We start from the raw sequence: 21,539 nt of genomic DNA, 5'->3' as shown, positions 1-21,539 counted from the left end.
AATATATCTAGTTATATTACACATCCTATTATAAAAAGCACTAAGTCTTATATATTTTTTCAATAATTTCTTTTTTTTCATTTAGAAAATTATATTTAATGTATACCTAACTTCTTATTTTTCAATTACTCTGTTTCTGTTCTATTTGCAGATATAGAGGGTGTATTCATATCCACCATTCACTCCACTTTCAAAGGTTTTAACAGAAGAAAATCTAATTTAGAAGTAATAGATTACAGAGAAAAAAAAACAACACAAATATGAAGGCAAAAATTTGACCTGAGCAAATGTTGTGAAATTGGAAGTATAGAAAATTTTTGCAATTTTGTGATTAACTAACTAGTTTGCCTATTATCTTGATGATAACGCTCTAGGTTCATATTCAATATGGACATATGGTGGGAAATTGGAAGTTTCAATGGCAGTATATTTGCATAAATACTAATATGGAACATATTAGGAACTGTAGTGAATCACTATTTTTTTTTTTTTTTTTTTAGTTAGCTTTTTGTATGATTTATTTGATCGAATTATGAATCTGCATGCTATATCATGAAAAATCACTAGGTTTAGGAAAAAATCACTAGTTTTAGAACAAAAATCACTATAAATCACTAGCTAGACAAAATTCTCTAGGCAACATAAAAAATCACTAGAAATAGCAATAAATCAATAGAGGTGGCAGCCCTGGATGTAATTCTGACTATAGAGATAAGTTTATTTCTAAGCTACATGAATAGTTCATTAATATAAACCCAAATTTTCAGCCATATGGAAATCTGTTTGTAGATCTTTGAAATTTCATAAATTGGGCAAAATTGTGGAGCTGAAAATGCTTTTCTTGTACTTTGTTTAAGCGGAAGATCTATTTTGCAAGGTTGCACTTTTATAACACAAAGACATGACATCAAAGGTCAGTGCCCTCTAAAGAGAGAATGACTAAAGGTAGGTACTTCAAAATACCTTCCCACCATCCCTGACAGTTTTGTTTTCATAACCTAACCTCTTTCTAAGATAGCAAAAGTAGCTCATCAAGTTTTACCCAAAGTATGGTCAAGAATTTACTGGTTATAAAATATGGCAAATTAACTTTAATTATCATTTCTGTCCTATAAGACCAGTTGTGACAGAATAAATCAAGAAGACCTCAATCTTAATGGTGTCAACTAGGAGGAGGGGCAAGTGCCCTTTGAAACCCCAAGATTAGGAAAAGTATCTTCAGGTGGGGGGGGGGGGGTATTTTCATTGAAAAATTCTGGTTTTGTTATTTTTGTTGAAAAAAAGGAAAAATTTGCCCCTCTGCTTAAATTTTGGTAAGTTGATGCCACTGCTCAATCTTCAAATTCATTTGACTATGCCTCTTAATGTGTCTTTCATTTTAAACCTAATGGCCCAAATGAAAATACTGACAAAACACAACAAAGTAAATATTTTGAGGCTACAGACGCCTCTCTTCTTCAGCGCGAAACGAAAAAATATAGTCAATGAGAGTGCCAAAGAAAAAAAAAAACAAATAAAATGCAGAAAGGCAATGTGAATGTGAAAAAAAAAATTAAAAGATGAATACAATTCAATAAAAGCCAAAAATTTTAAGAATTAAAACCAAAGACCTAACAATAATGAAAGTGAGTCATTCACCAATATCCGTGATTTGCAAAGAAATTCAAAATTGAACCGCCATCGACGGATACCAGCAAATAACTGAGAAATAAAAGAAAAATATTCATTCACTCAAACCAAAACAAAACCGCATTGAATGAGTTGGAGAGCTATGTCATCTGATTCCTGATTTTAATAATTGCATTCCTTGCAGACACTCTTTGAGACTTAAGGGGTTGTTGACGTGTCTGATTAAGTGATTGGGAAAGTGGTACAAGGTTTATCTGAGACTACTAAAGTATTGGCTTCTCTTTTGAGAAAACCAAAATATGACTTATTTATTCTTAAATCACCTGAATCTCTGTTCAGAACTAGACCTAAATGTTGGTATTTATAAATTTCAACAGCTTCTCTGTAGTGCTGGACAATACCTTTGTCATGCAAAACTAGGCTAGCTTGATTAAACAAAATAGTATGCTCTGGGTTTTCAAAAATGTGCTCTGCAACAGCAGAGTCAAAATGTTTTGTTTTTTTTCCGCTTTTTAAGTGTGTTATTAATTGTGGTAGAGTGCTGAGTTAATCTATCCATAAGCTTCTGATCAGTTCTTCTGATATACCAAAGACCATACGAACAAGGAATTCTGTAGATACTGGAGTTTTCACCAATCAGGATAGGGTCTTTACCTTGATAAATTTGGGAACTTATAGTTTTTCGGGGTCTATAGTAAGTGTATATGTTATTTTTTCTTAGATTTTTTGAAATGTGGTCTGAAACCCCTTTAACGTACAGGAGACCAATGAATTTTCCCTTTGATTTGCGTTTCCTGTATAACTATCTGATAATCTTTTAATGTATTATTTTGCAATTACAGAATTTATTAAACTAATTGGATAACTGTTCCCAAATAAAATATCTCTAAGGTGGTTGAGCTCTGAATCTAAGAAGCATGTTGAACAAACTTGCCATGCTCTATCAACTAGAGAAGTGACAACTCCTCTTTTCACAGCAGGAGAATGATTAGAGGAATAATTTAAGTAACGGTCATTATGTGTGGGTTTTCTATAGACACCAAACTCGAAACATGTATCATTTCAGTGCACCAGAACATCTAAGAAAGGAAGATGCCTCTCTACCTCTGATTCCTGAGTAAATTTAAGTTTTGGATCCAAGGAGTTGAGCAAGTGAAGAAAAGACCCCAGAGACTCGTCACCATGCTCCCACAAATAAAAAATATCATCTTTAAAACAAATCCAAAATTCAGGTTTACAAAACTTTGCAAAATAGCCCTTTCTTCAAGGTCTTCCATGAAGATATCAGTCTATATTGGTGAAAGGGACCCCATAGGAACCATAGGAACCATAGGAACCCCATATTTCTGTCTATAGAAATGCCTCTATAATGGAAGTAAAAACACGTTCTGTTACAAAGGGCTGTAAGTGAAAGAAGTGTCTGATTCGAAAGAGTAGATTTTTTTAATATAGATGGGTTGGAAGTAAGTTTATGCTCCAAAATCAGTTTGAGGATCACAATTGGTATACATTGAAAGTGCATGAAAACTGCAAAAAACAAAATTGGCAGTTTTGATGCAGATTAAAAAAAAACAGAAAATTTTGACTCTGCCGTTGCAGAGCACATTTTTGAAAACCCAGACCATACTATTTTGTTTAATCAAGCTAGCCTAATTTCGTATGACAAAGGTATTGTCCAGCACTACAGAGAAGCTGTTGAGATTTATAAATACCAACATTTAGTTCTAGCTATGAACAGGGATTCAGGTGATTTAAGAATAAATGAGTTATATTTTGGTCTTCTCAAAAAAGAAGCCGATACTTTACTAGTCCCAGATATAAACCTTGTACCACTTTCCTAATCACTTAATCAGACATGTCAACAGCCCCTTAAATCTCAAAGAGTGTCTGCAAGGAATGCAATTATTAAAATCAGGAATCAGATGACATAGCTCTCCAACTCATTCAATGCTGTTTTGTTTAGGTTTGAGTGAATGAATGTTTTTCTTTATTTCTCAGTTATTCGCTAGTATCCGTCGATGGCGGTTCAATTTTGAATTTCTTTGCAAATCACGGATATTGGTGAATGACTCACTTTTATTGGTTAGGTATCTGGTGTTAATTGTTACAATTTTTGGCTTTTATTGAATTTTATTTATCTTTTAATTTCTAGGTTTTTTCATTGGTTTTCTCACATTCACATTGACTTTCCGCGTTTTATTTGTTGGTTTTTCTTCGGCACTCTCATTAATTATATTTTTCGTTTTGCACTGAAGGAGAGAGTTGTTTGTCCCCTCAAATATTTGCTTTGTTGTGTTTTGTCAGTATTTTCATTTGGCCTTTAAAAACTCCATTTTTGCTCCTTTTTCTTTCTTTATGTTATGTCAGGCCAATGTGGTTGAAGAAATGTAAAATATCTAAAGTAAATTATCTCGATACTTTCTGTTCAGTTGAGCTCCCTAGTTAATGATTGTTTCTGTTGAAAAGGCTTTCCTGAAAATTTTGCAGTAGCCTGAGTTTAAACTGAAAACTTTCAAAGAGTAAGATCAGCATCAAAGATCATGATGGTACATAGAAACATGGTATGATAATTATATACCATTGATAGTATTGGTGGCAAATGTTAAGATAATCAGAGAATTGTTCTTGTGTTAAGATGTAAGAATTCTTAGAAAATAATAATCTATTAAGCAATATTCAATGTGTTTGTGTGGTAATGGGCTCCTTGTGCAAGTGTAAGCTTATAGAGCCTGTTATGGCATGTTATGAGTTTTCTTTTTGTAACTTCCTTTTGTAAAAAGACTTAATCCAACAATTTAGTATGATTTTATTTCTGTGATGTGTTTTTAATGAATTGAAGTGAAGTAAAAATACTATCAATCACCCGCAAAAAGGATTTTCCTAACCTCAAATCAGAAACCATCAAAACAATAAACCAAACAATCCAATAATTTATGGATGAAGAAGTAAATTTGGAATGCTGGTGGAATTTAAAACAAGAAACTTGATAAGTTGTGTGTAGGCTATAAGTATTAATATATTAAGGAGTAAGAAGTATTAAGACAAAATCATCTACTTTTTTTGTATTATTCTTTTTTCATTTCTTTTTTTTATTATTTTGAGTTTATTTGGAAATGCTTTTATTTTTAGCTCTTTTATTTAGCTCTATACAAATCCAGCAAATAAAAGTTCAAATAGATTTTTACCAAAAATCTAGTAAAATTCAAATCTACTTTATATTTATTTTTAGATTCTATGTGCCTGCAAGAAATGTCTTTGATGCTTGCATGCCTGAAAAGAAATGAATTTGATCAATCAGTTTGTTCTAAAGAAATTCAAGAGTTTTCAAAGTGCACTGCAGCTCAAATGGTAAGTTCTTTTATCTTTGAAAAAGTAAAGAAAAGGTAATTTAAATGCATAAATGTTTATCTGCCCTAATTGTCATAAATGATACAATCTTTTGTGATTATCCTAGCGTTAAATAATGTTTATTATGATCAGAAGGCTTTATATTTTTTTAACAAAAAAATTGTATTGTGCCTGTATTATAGTTTTTTTTTTTTATAATACAGGTAGAGTATAAACACGTAAAATATAATCTTCTATTGTATTAACTAAAAAAACTTTCTGAAAAATAAGTTTTTCAAAGAAAAGTAAAGGCAATTTTAAACTTAAGCTCAGGAGATACAAATACCTGTTAAAATTAAAACTCAAAACGACCAGAAATTACTATTAAAGAATAAAGCAAACCCAAAACGAACAGAAATTAAATAAACAATCATAGCAAAAAACATACAACAAGTAATAATATAAATGAATAACAAAGCGAGTAATGCTGAGATTGAATATGAAAATCAATCTTAAAACAAAAAGAAATATTTTGCTATTAAAGTATAAATGAAACTTAAAACGAACAGAAATTAAATAAACAATCAATGCAAACAAAGCATACAATATATATATTAATGTAAATGAATAAATAAATCTTAAAACGAGTGAAACTTAAATTGAATATGCAAATCAAGTTTGAATCGAATAAAAATAACTACAAACAAGAGTTTGGGTATCGTCTCACTTCAGAAGCCTAAAACCTACTGCGTCATTGGCGCTTTACTGAAAACAATTCTTTGAAATATTTTCACTTTTGTAACTTTAAGAAATTCAAAAATTAATTAAAATTTTAGGGAATAAATATCAGCATATGTATATTAAATTGACAATGCACATTTTTTTCAGTAAACTCATTTGAATTTTTTTCAGTAAAGTACAATTTATATTCTGGCTTTTAGAAAGCATAGGGGTTTTGAACCCTACTCACATTAATTTATGCTCGTTTTGAGTTTGACTCTAATCTTTATTTTAATTTTTGTTCGTTTTGGGTTTCATTTATTTATTGATACTGATTTGGGGTAGTTGTATGCTTGGTAGATTGCTTGCGACTGGGGGAACACTCCGAAACTTGACATTTTATTATATTTTGGTGTTTCATGCAAGAAAATGCATGTTCCACAAAGTTTGAGGTGCAGTTTTCCGCTCAAATAGAAATGTCTAGAAGCCATAGAATGTTTTCATAACAAACTAACACGATTAGTTACAAAAAATGGCAGAGTTGAAAAAAATGGCAAAACTATGTGAGTCTTGAACAGTCTTGGAAAGTATAAACAAAATCAAATTGAATATTAGATATATAATGATATTAATTGTTGAAAGATCCATTAGTTCAATTTTTTTTTGTCACTGTAATTTTTATTTTCATTTTCAATGCTGTAAGAACTGGAAAATAATAAATTTGTAATATATGAGTAATTCGTTTTCAGTGAAGCACCAATGACGCAGAAAGCTTTAGGTTTTTACAGTTAAAGAAGGGGGCAGTATCCAAATTTTGCTTGTAGTGAAACTATTTGTCTTGACCAATCTTGAAAAGAACTAATAAATTAAACTGAATATTTGATGCATAATGATATTAATTGCTAAGAGCTCATCAGTTCAAAATTTTACTGTAATTTTTATATTTATTTTCAATATTAAGTACAAAAGAAAACATTTGTAATATAATTCGTTTTCAGTAAAGCGCCAATGAAGCAGTAGGTTTTATGCTTCTGCAGTGAGACGATACCCAAACTCTTGTTTGTAGTTATTTTTATTCGATTCAAACTTGATTTGCACATTCAATTTAAGTTTCACTCGTTTTAAGATTTATTTATTCATTTAAATTAATATATATTGTATGTTTGTTCGCATTGATTGTTTGTTTAACTTCTGTTCGTTTGAATTTTCGTTTATAATTTAATAGCAAAATACTTTTTTTCGTTTTAAGTTTGATGTTCATATTTAATCTAAGTATTACTTACTTTAGAATCTATTTATCAATTTATATCAATATCTGTTGTATGTTTTTTGCTATGATAGTTTATTTAATTTCTTTTCATTTCGGGTTTCATTTATTCTTTAATAATAATTTCTGGTCATTTTGATTTTTTATTATAACAGGTATTTTTATTTGCTGAGCTTAAGTTCAAAAATGCCTTTAATTTTCTTTTAAAAAATTATTTTTCGGAAAGTTTTTTTTTAATTAATTTTTGTTGGTTTTTTATTGCAAAAAGTTTCAAGTTTTTATGGCCTGGGGGGGGGGGGGCTTACTGTCTGATTATTCCTGACCAATCTAGAACTTTCAATTTTAATCGAATGAGGCTTTTTTCAAAGTCTATACGATTACCTCTTTGATAAAAACCTTATATATGAATAATAGACAGCTTGCATAACTTGTGGACAGCGATTGACAACAATGAACGGATTGAAAAAATAGCTCCAATAAGGGGGTTTAGACCATTTCACTTGCTGACACAAAGGGATCACGGCCGTTTTGAATTGACCTTAATATGAATTTGTGTGCCAAAGCAATTTTGCATCTATAACAGAGTATGTATCTTAACCTTATAATTGGATAAATATAATAGATTTTCTATGTTTTTTTCCCAAACAAAACCCCTTCCCATAAGTTATAAACCCCCCTTAACAAGTTGTGCCCCAGGGTATAACTTACAACGCCCACCCCTGGGCCCTGGTGGGCTGTGTTGACCCTGGAGTATTTTGTTATCAGAGCTATAAACTATTTTAACAAAATGTCTATCTCAAAAATTTTATGAGATGTATTTTGGGTGTGGTGGAGGGAGAGGGGCTAGCTGCTCTTCAATCTATTTTAACTCTGAAAACGTGAACTAGAACTTTCAATTTTCCATCAAATGAACCCAGTCTAAAGTTTATACGAGCATCCCTTCCATAAGAAATAATGTAAAGGATTCGGAGAATCCTTAAATTACAACCCTTGCCCTGAGGGCTTTGGGGGAGTTGTAATCCTCAAAAGACCTAATTTCCAGAACTTAAAACTACATTTAATAAAATGGCTGTCTTTAAATTTTGATTGGATGTGTTTGGGGAAAAGGTGGGCGTGAGAGGGGGGTAGTTGCCCTCAAATCACTTTCGACTATTACAAAGGGCACTAGCCCTCGGAATTTCCAATCAAATGAGCCTTTTTGAAGTTTTTACGACAACGCCTTCTACAAAAACCTTAGATGCCCCGAGGGCATAACTTAAAACCCATGTCCCGAGGTTTTGTGGGGAGTTTCCTCCTCAAAAAAATAATTCCTATCTGAAAATCAAATACGATGGACAAATTCAATATCTCAAAATGTTCACTGGTTGCATTTGGGGGACTGATGGGCGTGGGGGGATGCTAGTTGCCCTCCAATCATTCTCGACTATCATAAAGGGCACTAGCCCTTTGAATTTCCAATTGAATGTGCCTGTTTTGAAGTTTCTACGACAACGCCTTCTATAAAAACCTTATATGCCCCCAGGGCATAACTTAAAACTCTTGCCCTGAGGGTTGTGGGGGAGTGTCCTTCTCAAAAACAAATTTTCTATCTCGAAATCAATTACACTGAACAAAATGGCTATCTCAAAAGTTTGATTAGATGTGTTTGGGGAAATGATGGGCGTGGAGGGGGCTAGTTGCCCTCCAACCACTTTCGACTATTAAAAAGGGCACTAGCCCTTCAATTTTCAATTGAATGAGCCTGTTTTGAAGTCTCTACGACAACGCCTTCTATAAAAACCTTATATGCCCCCAGGGAGTAACTTAAAACCCTTGCCCTGAGGGTTGTGGGGGAGTTTCCTCCTCAAAAACATATTTCCTATCTGGAAATCAACTACGCTAAACAAAATGGCTATCTCAAAATTTTGATTAGATGTGTTTGGGGGAATGATGGGCATGGGGGGGGGGCTAGTTGCCCTCCAATCAGTTTCGGCTATTAAAAAGGGCACTAGCCCTTTAATTTCCAATCGAATGAGCCAGTTTTGAAGTTTCTATGACAACACCTTCTATAAAAACATTATATGCCCCCAGGGCATAACTTAAAACCTTTGTCCTGAGGGTTGGGGGGAGTGTCCTCCTCAAAAATATATTTTCTTTCTGGAAGTTAACAACACTGAACATAATGGATATCTCAAAAGTTTGATTCGATGTGTTTTGGGGAAATGATGGGCATGGGGGGGGGGGAGGGGGCTAGTTGAACACCAAACATTGTAGACTATTAAAAACGGCACTAGCAATTAATTTCCAATCGAATGAGCCTGTTTTGAAGTTTCTACGACAACGGCTTCTACAAAAGACTTATATGACCTCTGGGCATAACTATAAACCCTTACCCTATGGGTTTTGGGATTATATCCTACAAAAAAATATATTTTATATCTGGAAATAAACTAAACTGAACAAAATAGATATCTCAGAACTTTGATTGGATGTGTTTGGGAGAATTATGGGCGTGGGGGGGGGGGGCTAGTTGCCCTCCAATCATTTTTCGACTATTGAAAAGGGCACTAGAACTCTCGATTTCCAATCGAATGAGCCCCCTTTGAAGCTTCTACGAAGACCCCTTCCATATGAAGTGCCCCTGGAAAATAAATAATAAAACATTGGAGCCGTATGGCCTTTGCTATAGTCAACGCTACAGCGTTATCTCTGACAGGTACATTTTTATTGTATGTGTAGCAGCCCATAAAGTGAAACCTAATTCCTTTGGTTTGTTTTGAGGAATTGTCTTCTGCCCCCCCCCCCCCCCCCCAGAAAAGTAACCCTTAATATCAGTCTTCTGGAAAATCCTACGAAATTATGGTTGTCTAAAAGCATTTTATGACAGCTAAAGCAGTGGTGTCAGTTTGCAAAAATACAAGAAGTGGGATAAGAATTTCTTTGTCTTTTTAAATGTTTTTTTTTTTATCCAGGGGGATGGGAGAGGCTTTAAAGTTTGCTTTTTAAAACGGTAATCCAAAAAAAAATGTATTTATCATAATCTAGAAGGTAAATCGCCCTTTGATACGACTGAAAATTTTACTGATATAATCTAATCTTTTATTGTACAGGTACATTTCTTATTGTATGTGTAGCAGCCCATAAAGTGAAATCTAATTCCTTTGGTTTGTTTTGAGGAATTGGATTCTACCCTCCCCCCCCCCCCCCCAGAAAAAGTAACCCTTAATATCAGTCTTTGGGAAAATCCTACGAAATAATTGTTGTCTAAAAGCATTTTATGACAGCTAAAGCAGTGGTGTCAGTTTGCAAAAATACAAGAAGTGGGATAAGAATTTCTTTGTCTTTTTAATTTTTTTTATCCAGGGGGGGGGAGGCTTTAAAGTTCGCTTTTTAAAACGGAAATCCAAAAAAAAAAATTTATTTATCATAATCTAGAAGGTGAATCGCCCTTTGATACGACTGAAAACTTTACTGATAATGTACTTATTGTGCATCTTGGTATCCCAAGGGGCAGTAAATTTTTGAAATTTACCATTGTTCTTTGCAATATTTATGAATTGTCTGAAACCCTTCTTTCGTATGTTAGGCCATTTGTATCTTGTCTGAATATTTAAACCTTAATTCAAACTAGTTGATTTTAGGGACAAAAAGTATTGTGCTTTGATTTTATTTTAAAATTTATAAACAATGGATATATTTAAATTCCTCTTTGCCTGTCTGTTGTAATCTATCAGTTAAGGGACTATTCAAGCTGATGTGCTTTTTATTGCAAATACTATATAAAGTTTGCCCCAAGTTTTTACTTCTGTTGAATAAAACTATAGGATTAATTAACAATTAAAACTTTTTTATTTAAAGTTGGAAAACTATCCTTTAATTCCAGAAAGGTGAGGGGGATATCTAATCTCCAACCCCTCCCTTAGTGGGCTTCCATATGATGTCCCCCAATGTGGATGTTTATCTTTAAGATCTGAATATGTTTCATTTTTTCTGGGGGAAGCTTAATGACATGGACCTTAGGGAACTCAAGGGGCCCTTTCATAAGAACAGAGGCCAAAATTTTAAAATTTGTAATGGCTATCTTAATTTATCTTAGCATATTCAGATTCTGAGTGAAGAGAAAAGGAGGTTTTATCAGATTTTTTTTTTTTTTTTTTTCATTTGTAAAGATTATGGCATTTTAAATTCAGTAAAAATAAGTCTAGGTCTTATAGGACTGCACTTACCTACATAGGATACTGGTGAATATTTGGAACAATAAGACAATTAGTAAGAACTTCTGCTACAAATTGTAACTAGGCTTTGCATGCTTGAAGAGAACATGATCCACAAGGGGTCCTGTCATCCTTGACAAGGGAGTTTTGGGAGTATCTTCTAAACTTCAAATGGAACCCCCAGCAAAACATTGTATATTTGCATTCTATCTGAGAAATTAATTAAATATTTACAAAAACCTACACCTGAACCCCTAATAATCATGTTACTAAACTATCTCCGTGGGCAATAAGCACTAGAAAAGTTAGCATAAACTGTTTGGTTTTTGCATATTAAGATATCTGATGAATGTTATTTCTTTCCTTCTTCTCTTTTTCTTCGATTTCTTTCCTACTTTGTTTCTAATTGGACACAGGACTCAAGACTTTTTGATTATTCTCATCAGAATAAAAAATAAATAAATAAGGAAAACCTCATATAGATAAAAAACTAGGGACTCCAGAGTTATGTTTTTTTTTTTTTGCAAACTTTGGGCTGTATAAAAGAAACTTTATTATTAGAAAATTTATGTATGTAAATTTGCACATTAAAATATAGTTAGATTCTATTAGTGATTCTTTCAGAGGTTCTGAATATGGATCTTTCTAAATTTTATATTCCAAGATTTGTATTAAATAGCAAACAACAAAATTCCTTAAAGGAACACTAAATGCTTTAGAAAAGTTCTGATTATGGTTCAAGCTTAAAATCTCAGTTATAAAGGTTTATTTATTATGGTTTATTTGGTTTATTATTATGCTTGTGTGCTTGTTCCATAAGTTTTATCTTTGTTTTATTCGTGCTTGTCTATGTGCTTGTTACATTGGCTTGTGCTGTGATTTTCTGGTTTATTACTATGCTTCTGTGATTGTTCTATGAGTTTTAATTTCGTTTTATTTATCATTATCTGTCTTTTCTTTTGCTTTTGTTTTTTTCTTTTCTTCTTTTTTTTTCTTTTTTTTATACTTTGTTCATCATTGTATTTCAACGGGTTATAAATAAATTCAATTCAATTCAAAGGTTTCTAAACAAAGTAAAGTTAAAAAAAGAACTTATATTGTATAATGAAAAAATTTGGACTCTAGGATGACATTTACTTTATAAATAAAAAATTTTACATAATTGAATCATAAAAAAAACTTGATTTCCTTTAGTTTTGGGAGAATAGATTTGATTTTAATTAATCTTCCAGTTTATTTCAAGTAGTGTCATGTTCTTGGCTTTATATACCTTTGGGTCCCAACTCTTAAGGGAGAAGGTTTTGTGACTGACTGGACAATAATAGTAAAACGAAGACTAAAATATAAAAATGTATTAAAAATAAGTTATTTAATAATAAATATTAAATAAATTAATAATAATAAATGAATTTAATAATAAATTTTAAAAATTTATTAAATATAAAAATAAAGTATATAAATCGATTGAGTCACTTGAATTACAAATTATGTAATCTATCATCACATATCTATATATCATCACATCTCTATATTACATATATCTTTATCTCATCCATCTCTATCTCACATATCTATATATCACCATATCTATCATCACACAACAGAAATGATAATTGAAGTTATAACAAATAGGTTTTTTCAACCGATTTGGGGTAACGCACTGTAAGTAGCCTAAAGCACAACATTTTTCAATAGTAACCAAAACTCTAAAAACAGAATTTTCGATACCAATAAATATATCAAAAGAACCTTCTTCTCAGGGAAATTCCGAATAAACTATATTCGAAAAGATTATGAGCCTGAAAAAATTTGCAAAATTCAAGAATAAGGAGGGAAAGCACTTTCTAAAAGGGTGCGATCTTGATAAAGACTAGGAAGATATTGGAAGAATTTCCATGAACCCTTATGCGGCGGTTTCAAATTCCTACGCGTTGAAACATAAAATTTGGCATTTTTCCCAGGTATAGCAGGTGCATGTTTTATTTCCTAGGGGTGATCATTTCAAAGTAGTGGCTCTAAGATATCAACATTATTTCATTCGAACGGAAATTAAAAGTACTAGTGCCCTTTAGAAAAAAGAGATTGCTGTAATAAAATGTTTCTTTTTGCCATTTTTGCTGTAAATTAAAGCATGTGGCCCAAACATGGCAAAATACTATTGAATTAAAATTTTATCAGTCAGTTTAGACTTATTGACAAGGTGCATATATACCTTACAAGAATTGGGTTAATTATCAGAAATTGAAACAAGAATTAGCAAAGCTATTATTTTCTGCCATTTTAGTACTGCAAAATGTAAATTATGATATTCAATTGGCTTAGAACCACAGAAAAGCTATATAAACATTCTACCAGTTTCATAGGTTACAATACCATATTCGTCCCTAAACATATACACAGTCTGTTTAAAATGAAGGGCTATTATTAAGGATGTATATACAGTAGGCTATTACTAATCATTATAGATTATTGTATTTTCTGCACACCAGTCATTGAAGTATGGGAAGAGGAGAATCGGTGAATTTTTTTCGTCTGGAAATGGGTGCTCAAAATCTTATTAAGTTAATTCTTAGGGCCTATTTTTTCCACTTTTTGCAAGAGGCCTTTCTAATCAATGTGGAGAGGTTATTTAACCTCTAGCAAGTCCTCATTTGTAATAATGTATTTGGGCTGAATTTTCAATGTGGGTGCTAAGGGAAGACTGGCTCATTATCGCAGAAATAGATTTACTGTGAAGGGCAGATGATGGTAGACAACCTGGCTCGTATTGCCCCTGCTTTGGCCAATCTTATTCCGTTCATTTTAGGGTATATAGTGACTCAGCCTAGGCAAATACCCGGGGACTGGCATCCCTGTCCGTCAGAGTTTGAGAGCGTTAGGTGTCACAAGGAGCTAACTCCTACCTCTTTTTGGAGTCACGCCATCGTTTCTCAAGCGATTCTAGCTGAGTGGTTAACACGCTAGACTCGTAACCCTATATCCTTCAGGGTGGGGGCTCAAGTCCATGTGTCGCCAATTATTTAGTTTAAAACGAGGTTCAGTGGTGTGACTCTGTAAGCTTAGCCAGATTCGACCAACTTCCAAGTGAGTACCTGGTGAAATACAGGGAAGTTAAATAGGAAGGGTGTGTGAAAGGGTAGGATGGCTTGTCCCAACCTTCCTGGCTGAAGGGTCAAGAAACAGATATCAGCACCGCCGGTAGGGACTGTGAAATCCAGTGCTGCATCCTTTACATTTTACCACCCTTACTGAGGCTAAGTAGGAAGTCTGCAGCTGCTCCTTATCCTATGAAGCAAATTTGGTCAAACGAGTTTTTCTGTTTGTTGCTTGGGGTAACCATCCTACAACTGATACTTACCAAGTTTTCCTCGTTAAATTACTGCTCGTCAGGACTACTTTTGTGCAGGGAAAATCCCACCAGGAATACTGAAAAATTACTCTCGCCTGATTATCTTTTGCCTTGTGGCTCTTAACAGAGGTAGTCCAGGAAGATTCTTCTCTTGAGGCGTCCAAGAGAAGGGGCAATAAATGTCTCAAAAATAAAAAGTTGGATAATTACCAGGACTAGCAGCATATAATACAAGGTTCACGAGTTGTAAAGCTTGTGATAATAATAAACAAAGAAGAGTAAAATAGCTGTCACATAATACTATTAGTTGTTCCCTCTTGTTATTATTTTAACCCTTTTAATAACACTCTTAATATTACTATAATACTATTAGTAACCTAATCCTTCCCAGGATAAGCATGGAGTACCTATAAAATTGAAGTGTGTTTATGGCCTTTTTTTATGAAACTACAAAGGCTGGATATTATATAAATCTATTTATCTTGGTAAGATGATCATTATTAAGTACTAGCTTACCTGTCCCACGCTACTGCAATCATAAAAGAAAGAAAATTCCAACCAGAAAATTCTCCGCGACAAATTCCCACCACGTTTTAATAATGATTGCATTTTTGAATTTGAAAGTATTTGGAAAAATTCCTCCCATGGACCATTTTCCTCCCAGAAGATTCCTCCCCCCCCCCTACAAAAAATCCCCTTCATTGGGGAATCCTGTAGATAAATTAAAAACACGATAATGCACTGTTTCGATAAACACGAACATCGAGTTTTGTTCAAACGTCATGCTTTCCACAATCGAGTTAATCCTAGGCGGAATAAAATTGTCTTTCACCCTACATTTATATAGATTGCCTAATTAGTGTATTTTGGTTAAATATGCAAAAAGTCAGAAAGATCTGCCAATTAAATTCATTTTAATATTGAACCCCCCCCCCCCCGAAAAATTCCCCAATGTGAATCCCCCCTTCGAAAACAATCCTGAATGCGACCCTGAGTACAACCTATATCTCCATCTTTTGACAATGCTTGCCTTTTGTCACTTTCTTTTATGCTAACTTCTATGCTAAAAAAAGGTTGCAAAGAATAAAAAATTATAGTGCAAAGATTATATCTCTGAATCTGAATGGATTTTGTGATAAACAACATGTATTGCAGTCTATGCTGTGCGATCTGGATATTTTGTGTCTGCAAGAGCATCATCTTCTGGACCAATCTACTAGTCTTCTTTCGAGCCAGTCGCAGCAGCTTCAGTGTTTTGTATCTCCAGCGACGCCTACAGCCGGACGCCCATCTGGAGGTGTTTGCATTTTTATTCGAGAGAATATTCCAGTTTCAGTGTTTGCCGTTAATCGTTATTTCGTTGCTGTTCGAATCCCAGGGATTATCGTTTTCTCGTGCTATTTAACAACAAATTATCATACTATTGATTCGAATTTTGATTTAAATTTTGCATGTTTAGAATTATCGCAATTTGTGGCGAAAGTTCCAACAGATTTCCAGTGGCTTATTTACGGGGATTTTAGCTGCAACCTTGCTATTTCTGATGTCCGCTCCTCCGCTCTTTTATCTTTGTTTTCGGTTTTTACTAGTTTCATAGATGCGGATTTTACATATGTCCATAACTCTGGTTCTTGCTCTAATCTAGACCATGTGCTTGTTTCAAATGCAGCTTATTGCCACAGCCTGTTCATGTTGGATTGGATATGCCTATTAGTGACCATTTTTACCTTCCTTTTCATTTAAATATGCAAATTACATCTTTTAAAATTATCCATTGTTCTAGTCAAATTGTAAATAAAATGATATGGGATCGGGAAAAAGTATGCAAATATCATGAAGAATCAGATGCTCTTTTAGCTAAAATAATTGTAAATTATTCTAAGGATTTTGATCAAATTGATATTGATCTATTTTACCTTGAAATTATTCATAGTTTAAAAGTTGGGGCTAATAAAACATTTACGACTGATTCTTTCCGTCGTGGATCTCGTGTTTTAGGTTGGAACCTTAACCCGATTTTAAAGCAGAGCCAAAAGAATGCATCTCAAGCTTGTTACCTTTGGAATTTCGCGGGAAAACCGCGATCTGGACCATTTTATGATGGTATGAAATTAACTAAACGTGATTTTCGGGCCGAGTTGCGTTTGCATAATGAAATTATAAAAGATGAAATTGGTTCAAGGATTACTAGTGATAAGAATGAGCTTTGGAGTTTGGTTAATTCTAGACGTCGTAATAACAATTGTTCACCAGATTCTAATAGTTATCTGAAACTAGGTGATTGGATAACTCATTATAATCATGTTTTTTCATCCGGTGATGCGGCAGTTGAATCACGTTGGACTCTTTATTATCGGAAGAAATTTCAAAGCCCCGCCCAAATAGTAAAATATCGGTTTCTGTTGAAGATGTAACGGCAGCAATTAAAGCTTTAAAAAGTAAGCATTCTTTTGATCATGATGGTATACATTCAAACCATATAAAATGGGCATCCCCCAAAGCAATCCTTCTCGGTACGGTACTCTTTTTACTACTATTCTCTCTTCTGGAGTTCTTCCAACTAGCTTTTCTCGTGCTACCACTTCACCCCTTTCAAAAAAAAGGAGGGAATACGAATCGATGTTCTGATTACAGGCCGATTACTGTTTCGTGCCACATTAGCAAAGTTTTTGAGCTAGTTTTATTAAAGTATCTAGAGTCTTGTAACCAAGGCCTGAATCAAATTGGCTTCCGTAAGGGGCTAAGCATGGATGTTGCTCGTACCCTCCTTTCAAGAATAACATCCTTTTGTAAGCAATGAGATAGAGTTTATACACTTGTATTAGATTTTGCGGCGGCGTATGATTCAATTATCCATTCTTGTGCTATGACTGCGCTTCTGAAGAATAATGTCCCACTGCCAGTAGTTTTGGTTTTAAAAAAGTGGTATGGCTCCTGTCGTATTCGTATTAAGTGGAAAAATCAGTTTAGTGATTATAATGTTAAGTTATGTAGGAGGCTGAGGCAAGGAAGCATTATTTCTCCTTGGGTTTTCAATATGACTGTTTCGGGGCTATTTCATCAAATTCAGTTGACTTTTATTTATGGTAAAGGTTATGTTCTGTCGTGTATTGCTTACGCAGATGATTTACTCCTTTTGATTCGATCACTTCAGTCACTTCAACAAAATGTAGATTTTTTAGCAAAGGTTTTAAGTGAGCCATGATATCGATAACTTTTAACACGCAGCCCGAATTCTTTAAAAAAAGCTCAAGCAAGCTTGGTTTTCAGTGAAGCGCTAGCTTCTAAGAATTTTACAAATACGGAGGAACATCACGAAAATTTGAGCTTCTCAAAAAGAAGTATATGTTCTTAACTTTCCTTATTGAACTTTAACATTTAGGAGAATAGATAATTAAAATTATTTTACTTAGGAGAAGAAAAGTTAAAACAAGAATATCCTCCAGATTCAAGGGGGTCAGTGCCCTCCCCCTAAACTAAATGACAGGTCTATGTGACTTCAAAACCAGCGATCTTTTAATGCACCCCTTTCCGGGGTGGGGAAGTAGAGTCCGAATCGCGAAAACTTCGCTTCATAACCCATTTTGAGGTCCCTACGATACTGCAGGGCTCTATACGATATTCGGCAGTACTCTGCTAGCACTGCCGAAAAAAAGAAATAAATTCATCGAGGATTTCAAGGTCTTTTTCATAATTTTTGACAATATATTTTAGTAATCAACTTTTATTGTTAGGATAATAATGAATAGGATTTATCATTATTTGTAAATCAGCGTTAAAATTGATTAAAATATTTTTCCACTAGCCTTTTCTTTTCAAAACACGTTTCTTAATTTTCACTTACTAAAGGAACTGTGGGGGCGTTATATTAAAGACAGGGATTTTAAGCATCCGTTTAAAGCTTTCGACCATGAAGATTTCAATAGTATACTACTTATGCTTCTAAACCTGTCCACAACCGAAACAACACAATAAGTTCTATTTTGGTTCCATATGTCGCTTTACGATGATATCAAATTTGTGTTGTTAATTTGTCATGGTTGACAATTAATACTAAACAATCATATTTAAGCATTTGCTTTAAAATAAGGTCTTAAATAGCTCTCTGTGAATTTTTTGTGCCCAACTAATGCTGGGGAAATAAAAAAGAAAGAAAAAGAAACGTCAACTTTTTAAGCTCTTTTGAAATTCCCGACACGATGTTTATAATTAAATTCTACTATAAAGATATACCTGTCTAATAATAATCATTCCTAAATTACCTCTAAATGAAGAATTTTTTAGGACTTTGTTTTTGCCCAGAAAAGTGTCAGTTTTTAATTCTTGGTCCTAAGGATAATGATCTTGTTAATTCAGAAATTCCTGTTCGTATTTATGATAGTATTTTAAAACCTTTGAAATCTTTTTTATATCTTGGTGTGCCTTATGGACCAACTTTAGCTCTATGCCGTGCTTCTATTTCTAAAGCAGTTAAAAGTAGAATAGCGTCTAGTTTCGGGGCAGTAATTTGTCTTCGGATCTTCTTTCTCGGAAATCACTGGCTTGGGTATATAATACTGTCGCTTTGCCTCAGATTTTAGTTTTTTCATCGCTTCTCCCGTTTTTTAGAATTAGTAATATTGCGCATGTAAAAAACACATTTTTTTATTTTGCTAAGTTCCTTTGCCACTTTTCTAAATCTGAATCAAATACTTTTTTAATGAATACATGTAAAATAAAAAACCCTGTTGATACTTTCGAGACAAAGCAAAAGAAATTTTTTATTCAAGTTAGCTTTTTGTCTTACAATTCATATAAAGCTGCGCATGAAGCTTAATTATTTTTTTTTTATATATTAATTATTGAATGAAGTGTTAATTTGTGTGGTAAGTTTGATTGAAGGCCTTTGCGTAGTTTGATGTTATATAGTTTAAAAGAATTTTTTGGCCTGTTGATTAGCGGTTTTTTTTTTTTTTTTTTTTTTTTTTTTTACTCTTCGTATTCGGAGGAAATAAAAATTTTGAATTTAATTAATTCTACTTAGTTATTTTAAGTTGTAACTAGTTAATGCTTAGGAAATTGTCCCTTTAAAGGGAATGGAATATTTTCCATTTATTATACAATTTTCTACAACTTAAGAGGAATTCCTTTATTCATTTTTGCTGCAATATATTTTTTCTGAATGGAACTTTCATTTTTCTTATCTTGTCCACTATAACCACGATGTTATCCACAACTTTTACAACTACAACCTACAATTGCAACTAAAACTACAATTTTACAACTTAACCACAACTTTTACAACTACAACCAGGATGTTATCTACAACTGCAGGATGTTATCTCAGATGAGGAACACAAGAGGGGAATGCAACTTTAAAAAACAATTTCTATTTACAATTTCGACAAGGTTCGAAACAGAATCATGTCGGAATCGATACATCGAGACGAAATTGGGAGCAAAATTGAAAAAATTCTGGCATTGTCACATCACTAGAAATTATATTGAGAAACCCGAGATCGTTTTGATATCCCGTGAGCAGAATTATCGACAAACGTTTCAATATTGTTGAGCATTAGCTCGTGTTGTTGAGAATTGTTTCACAAGTTTTTTCTTGGCCTTCCCTTATAGATGAGGAATACTTACATAGTTCAGAAATACAAAGTTTTTGATATTACGTTCAAATGGAAGAACTTGGGTTAAGGTTTGAAAAGCGTAGAGAATGTGTCATTAATTTTCCTCTTAATTGCATCCAATAGTATTGTATTGTTATTCATTAGAGGTGTTTTCATTGTACCGTATCTTTTTATATCCTATGTTGTATTTTCTTAGTCTCTGTGTGTATTTTTTCCTTTCCCCTTTTTTTTACTCCTCTATCAACATTTTGTGTTTGTGAAGAGGGTACAAATAAATTATTATTATTAGTATAAGCTTTATTCTGCCTACAAAGAAAAGACACTTAAAGATCGCTTGATTGTTATTTGGTGTTTATAGTATTCGAATTGTATCTATGGTATTTGGTTTGAAGTTAATCATAGGTTTTTCATTATTATTTTATTTTCGACTTTTATAGGAGCAACGGCAATTAAGAATAAAACAGAATACCGAAGGTTTTGTTGCTGCAGGAGAGAAGAAATTGCCTGTTCAGCAATTGAATAGGTATCTAGAGAAGCATCCACAGCCAAAATAGTTTGAAGTATTAGCAAATTATATTTTAAAACTAAGTCTCAATTCTGTAGTTAAGTTTTTGTGAGATTCCTTTTGTAAATATATAAGTTATTTGTATTAGTTTTGTATCTTGTTGGAAGTATTCTTGGATGAAGTATACTGAAGTGTTTTTAGTAGTCTGAATTTTAGTATTTATGAATAAAATTTGCATGGTAAAACTGGTTTTATTCAGATTTTATTCACAAATGATGTAATTTCTGTTTTACTTTTTTTTAAACTACATTTTTCTAGAATTTTAGAGGGTTTACCCAAAATAAAATTGATTTTGTGGAATCTCTCCGGAAGTTAACGTCAATGAAAAGTAACGATCTATATTCTGGGCTAATATTCGTGTATTTTTGGACGTTAATTTTCGTGAAGATTTCGGAGCATCCAGTTTTCTTTAAGGAAATTTACGAAAACACCATGAAATTCGGGGATAGTGGACGCACTGTATACAATAGCTACTACAAAACCACTATGTTTATAGATTTTGACTGTTGTTTAAAAACACAAGGAGCCTTCTGGAATTTTTCTAGTTGGATAGCAGGGCTGAACAAAGAAACAAATTTCACAAGTATATCATAATAAAATGTTTTTTTATAAATAAACATAAATAATAAACAAATATTATAAATATAAACATTTTATAAATATAAAATAATAAAATGTTTCAAACCTCGTGTTTATGTAGTCTATTTTCAGTGGAAATGTTGGGACTTCTTATTGTTAAGGCCATGTATTTTGCGTTGCGTAATATGCTGTATACGTTATTTACGTAATACAGAGTTTTTTTTTTTTTACTTGACAATTGTCATTAAAGTACAAAATTACTTATTGACACTCTTGGATAGGACAATCTTCTTTC

The 21,539-nt window shown here is 32.9% G+C and overlaps 1 protein-coding gene across 1 annotated transcript; it reads left to right on the top strand.

Annotated features, from left to right (window-relative positions):
* Positions 1-920: 920 nt before the first annotated feature.
* Positions 921-20,749, top strand: LOC148942954 (small ribosomal subunit protein mS37). Its single transcript, XM_089102501.1, has 3 exons — positions 921-945; positions 4,859-4,977; positions 20,538-20,749. The coding sequence occupies exons 1-3, from the start codon at positions 936-938 to the stop codon at positions 20,652-20,654; spliced, it is 246 nt and encodes an 81-aa protein (XP_088958627.1). The 5' UTR covers positions 921-935; the 3' UTR covers positions 20,655-20,749.
* Positions 20,750-21,539: the final 790 nt, after the last annotated feature.

This window comes from Artemia sp. Qi Xiang Cuo, chromosome 16 (genome assembly GCF_049724085.1).
Source record: "Artemia sp. Qi Xiang Cuo chromosome 16, ASM4972408v1, whole genome shotgun sequence".
In the NCBI taxonomy this organism is placed as follows: domain Eukaryota; kingdom Metazoa; phylum Arthropoda; class Branchiopoda; order Anostraca; family Artemiidae; genus Artemia; species Artemia sp. Qi Xiang Cuo.
The sequence above is the reverse complement of the archived record's forward strand: the minus strand, read 5'-3'. Positions and strand labels throughout refer to the sequence as shown.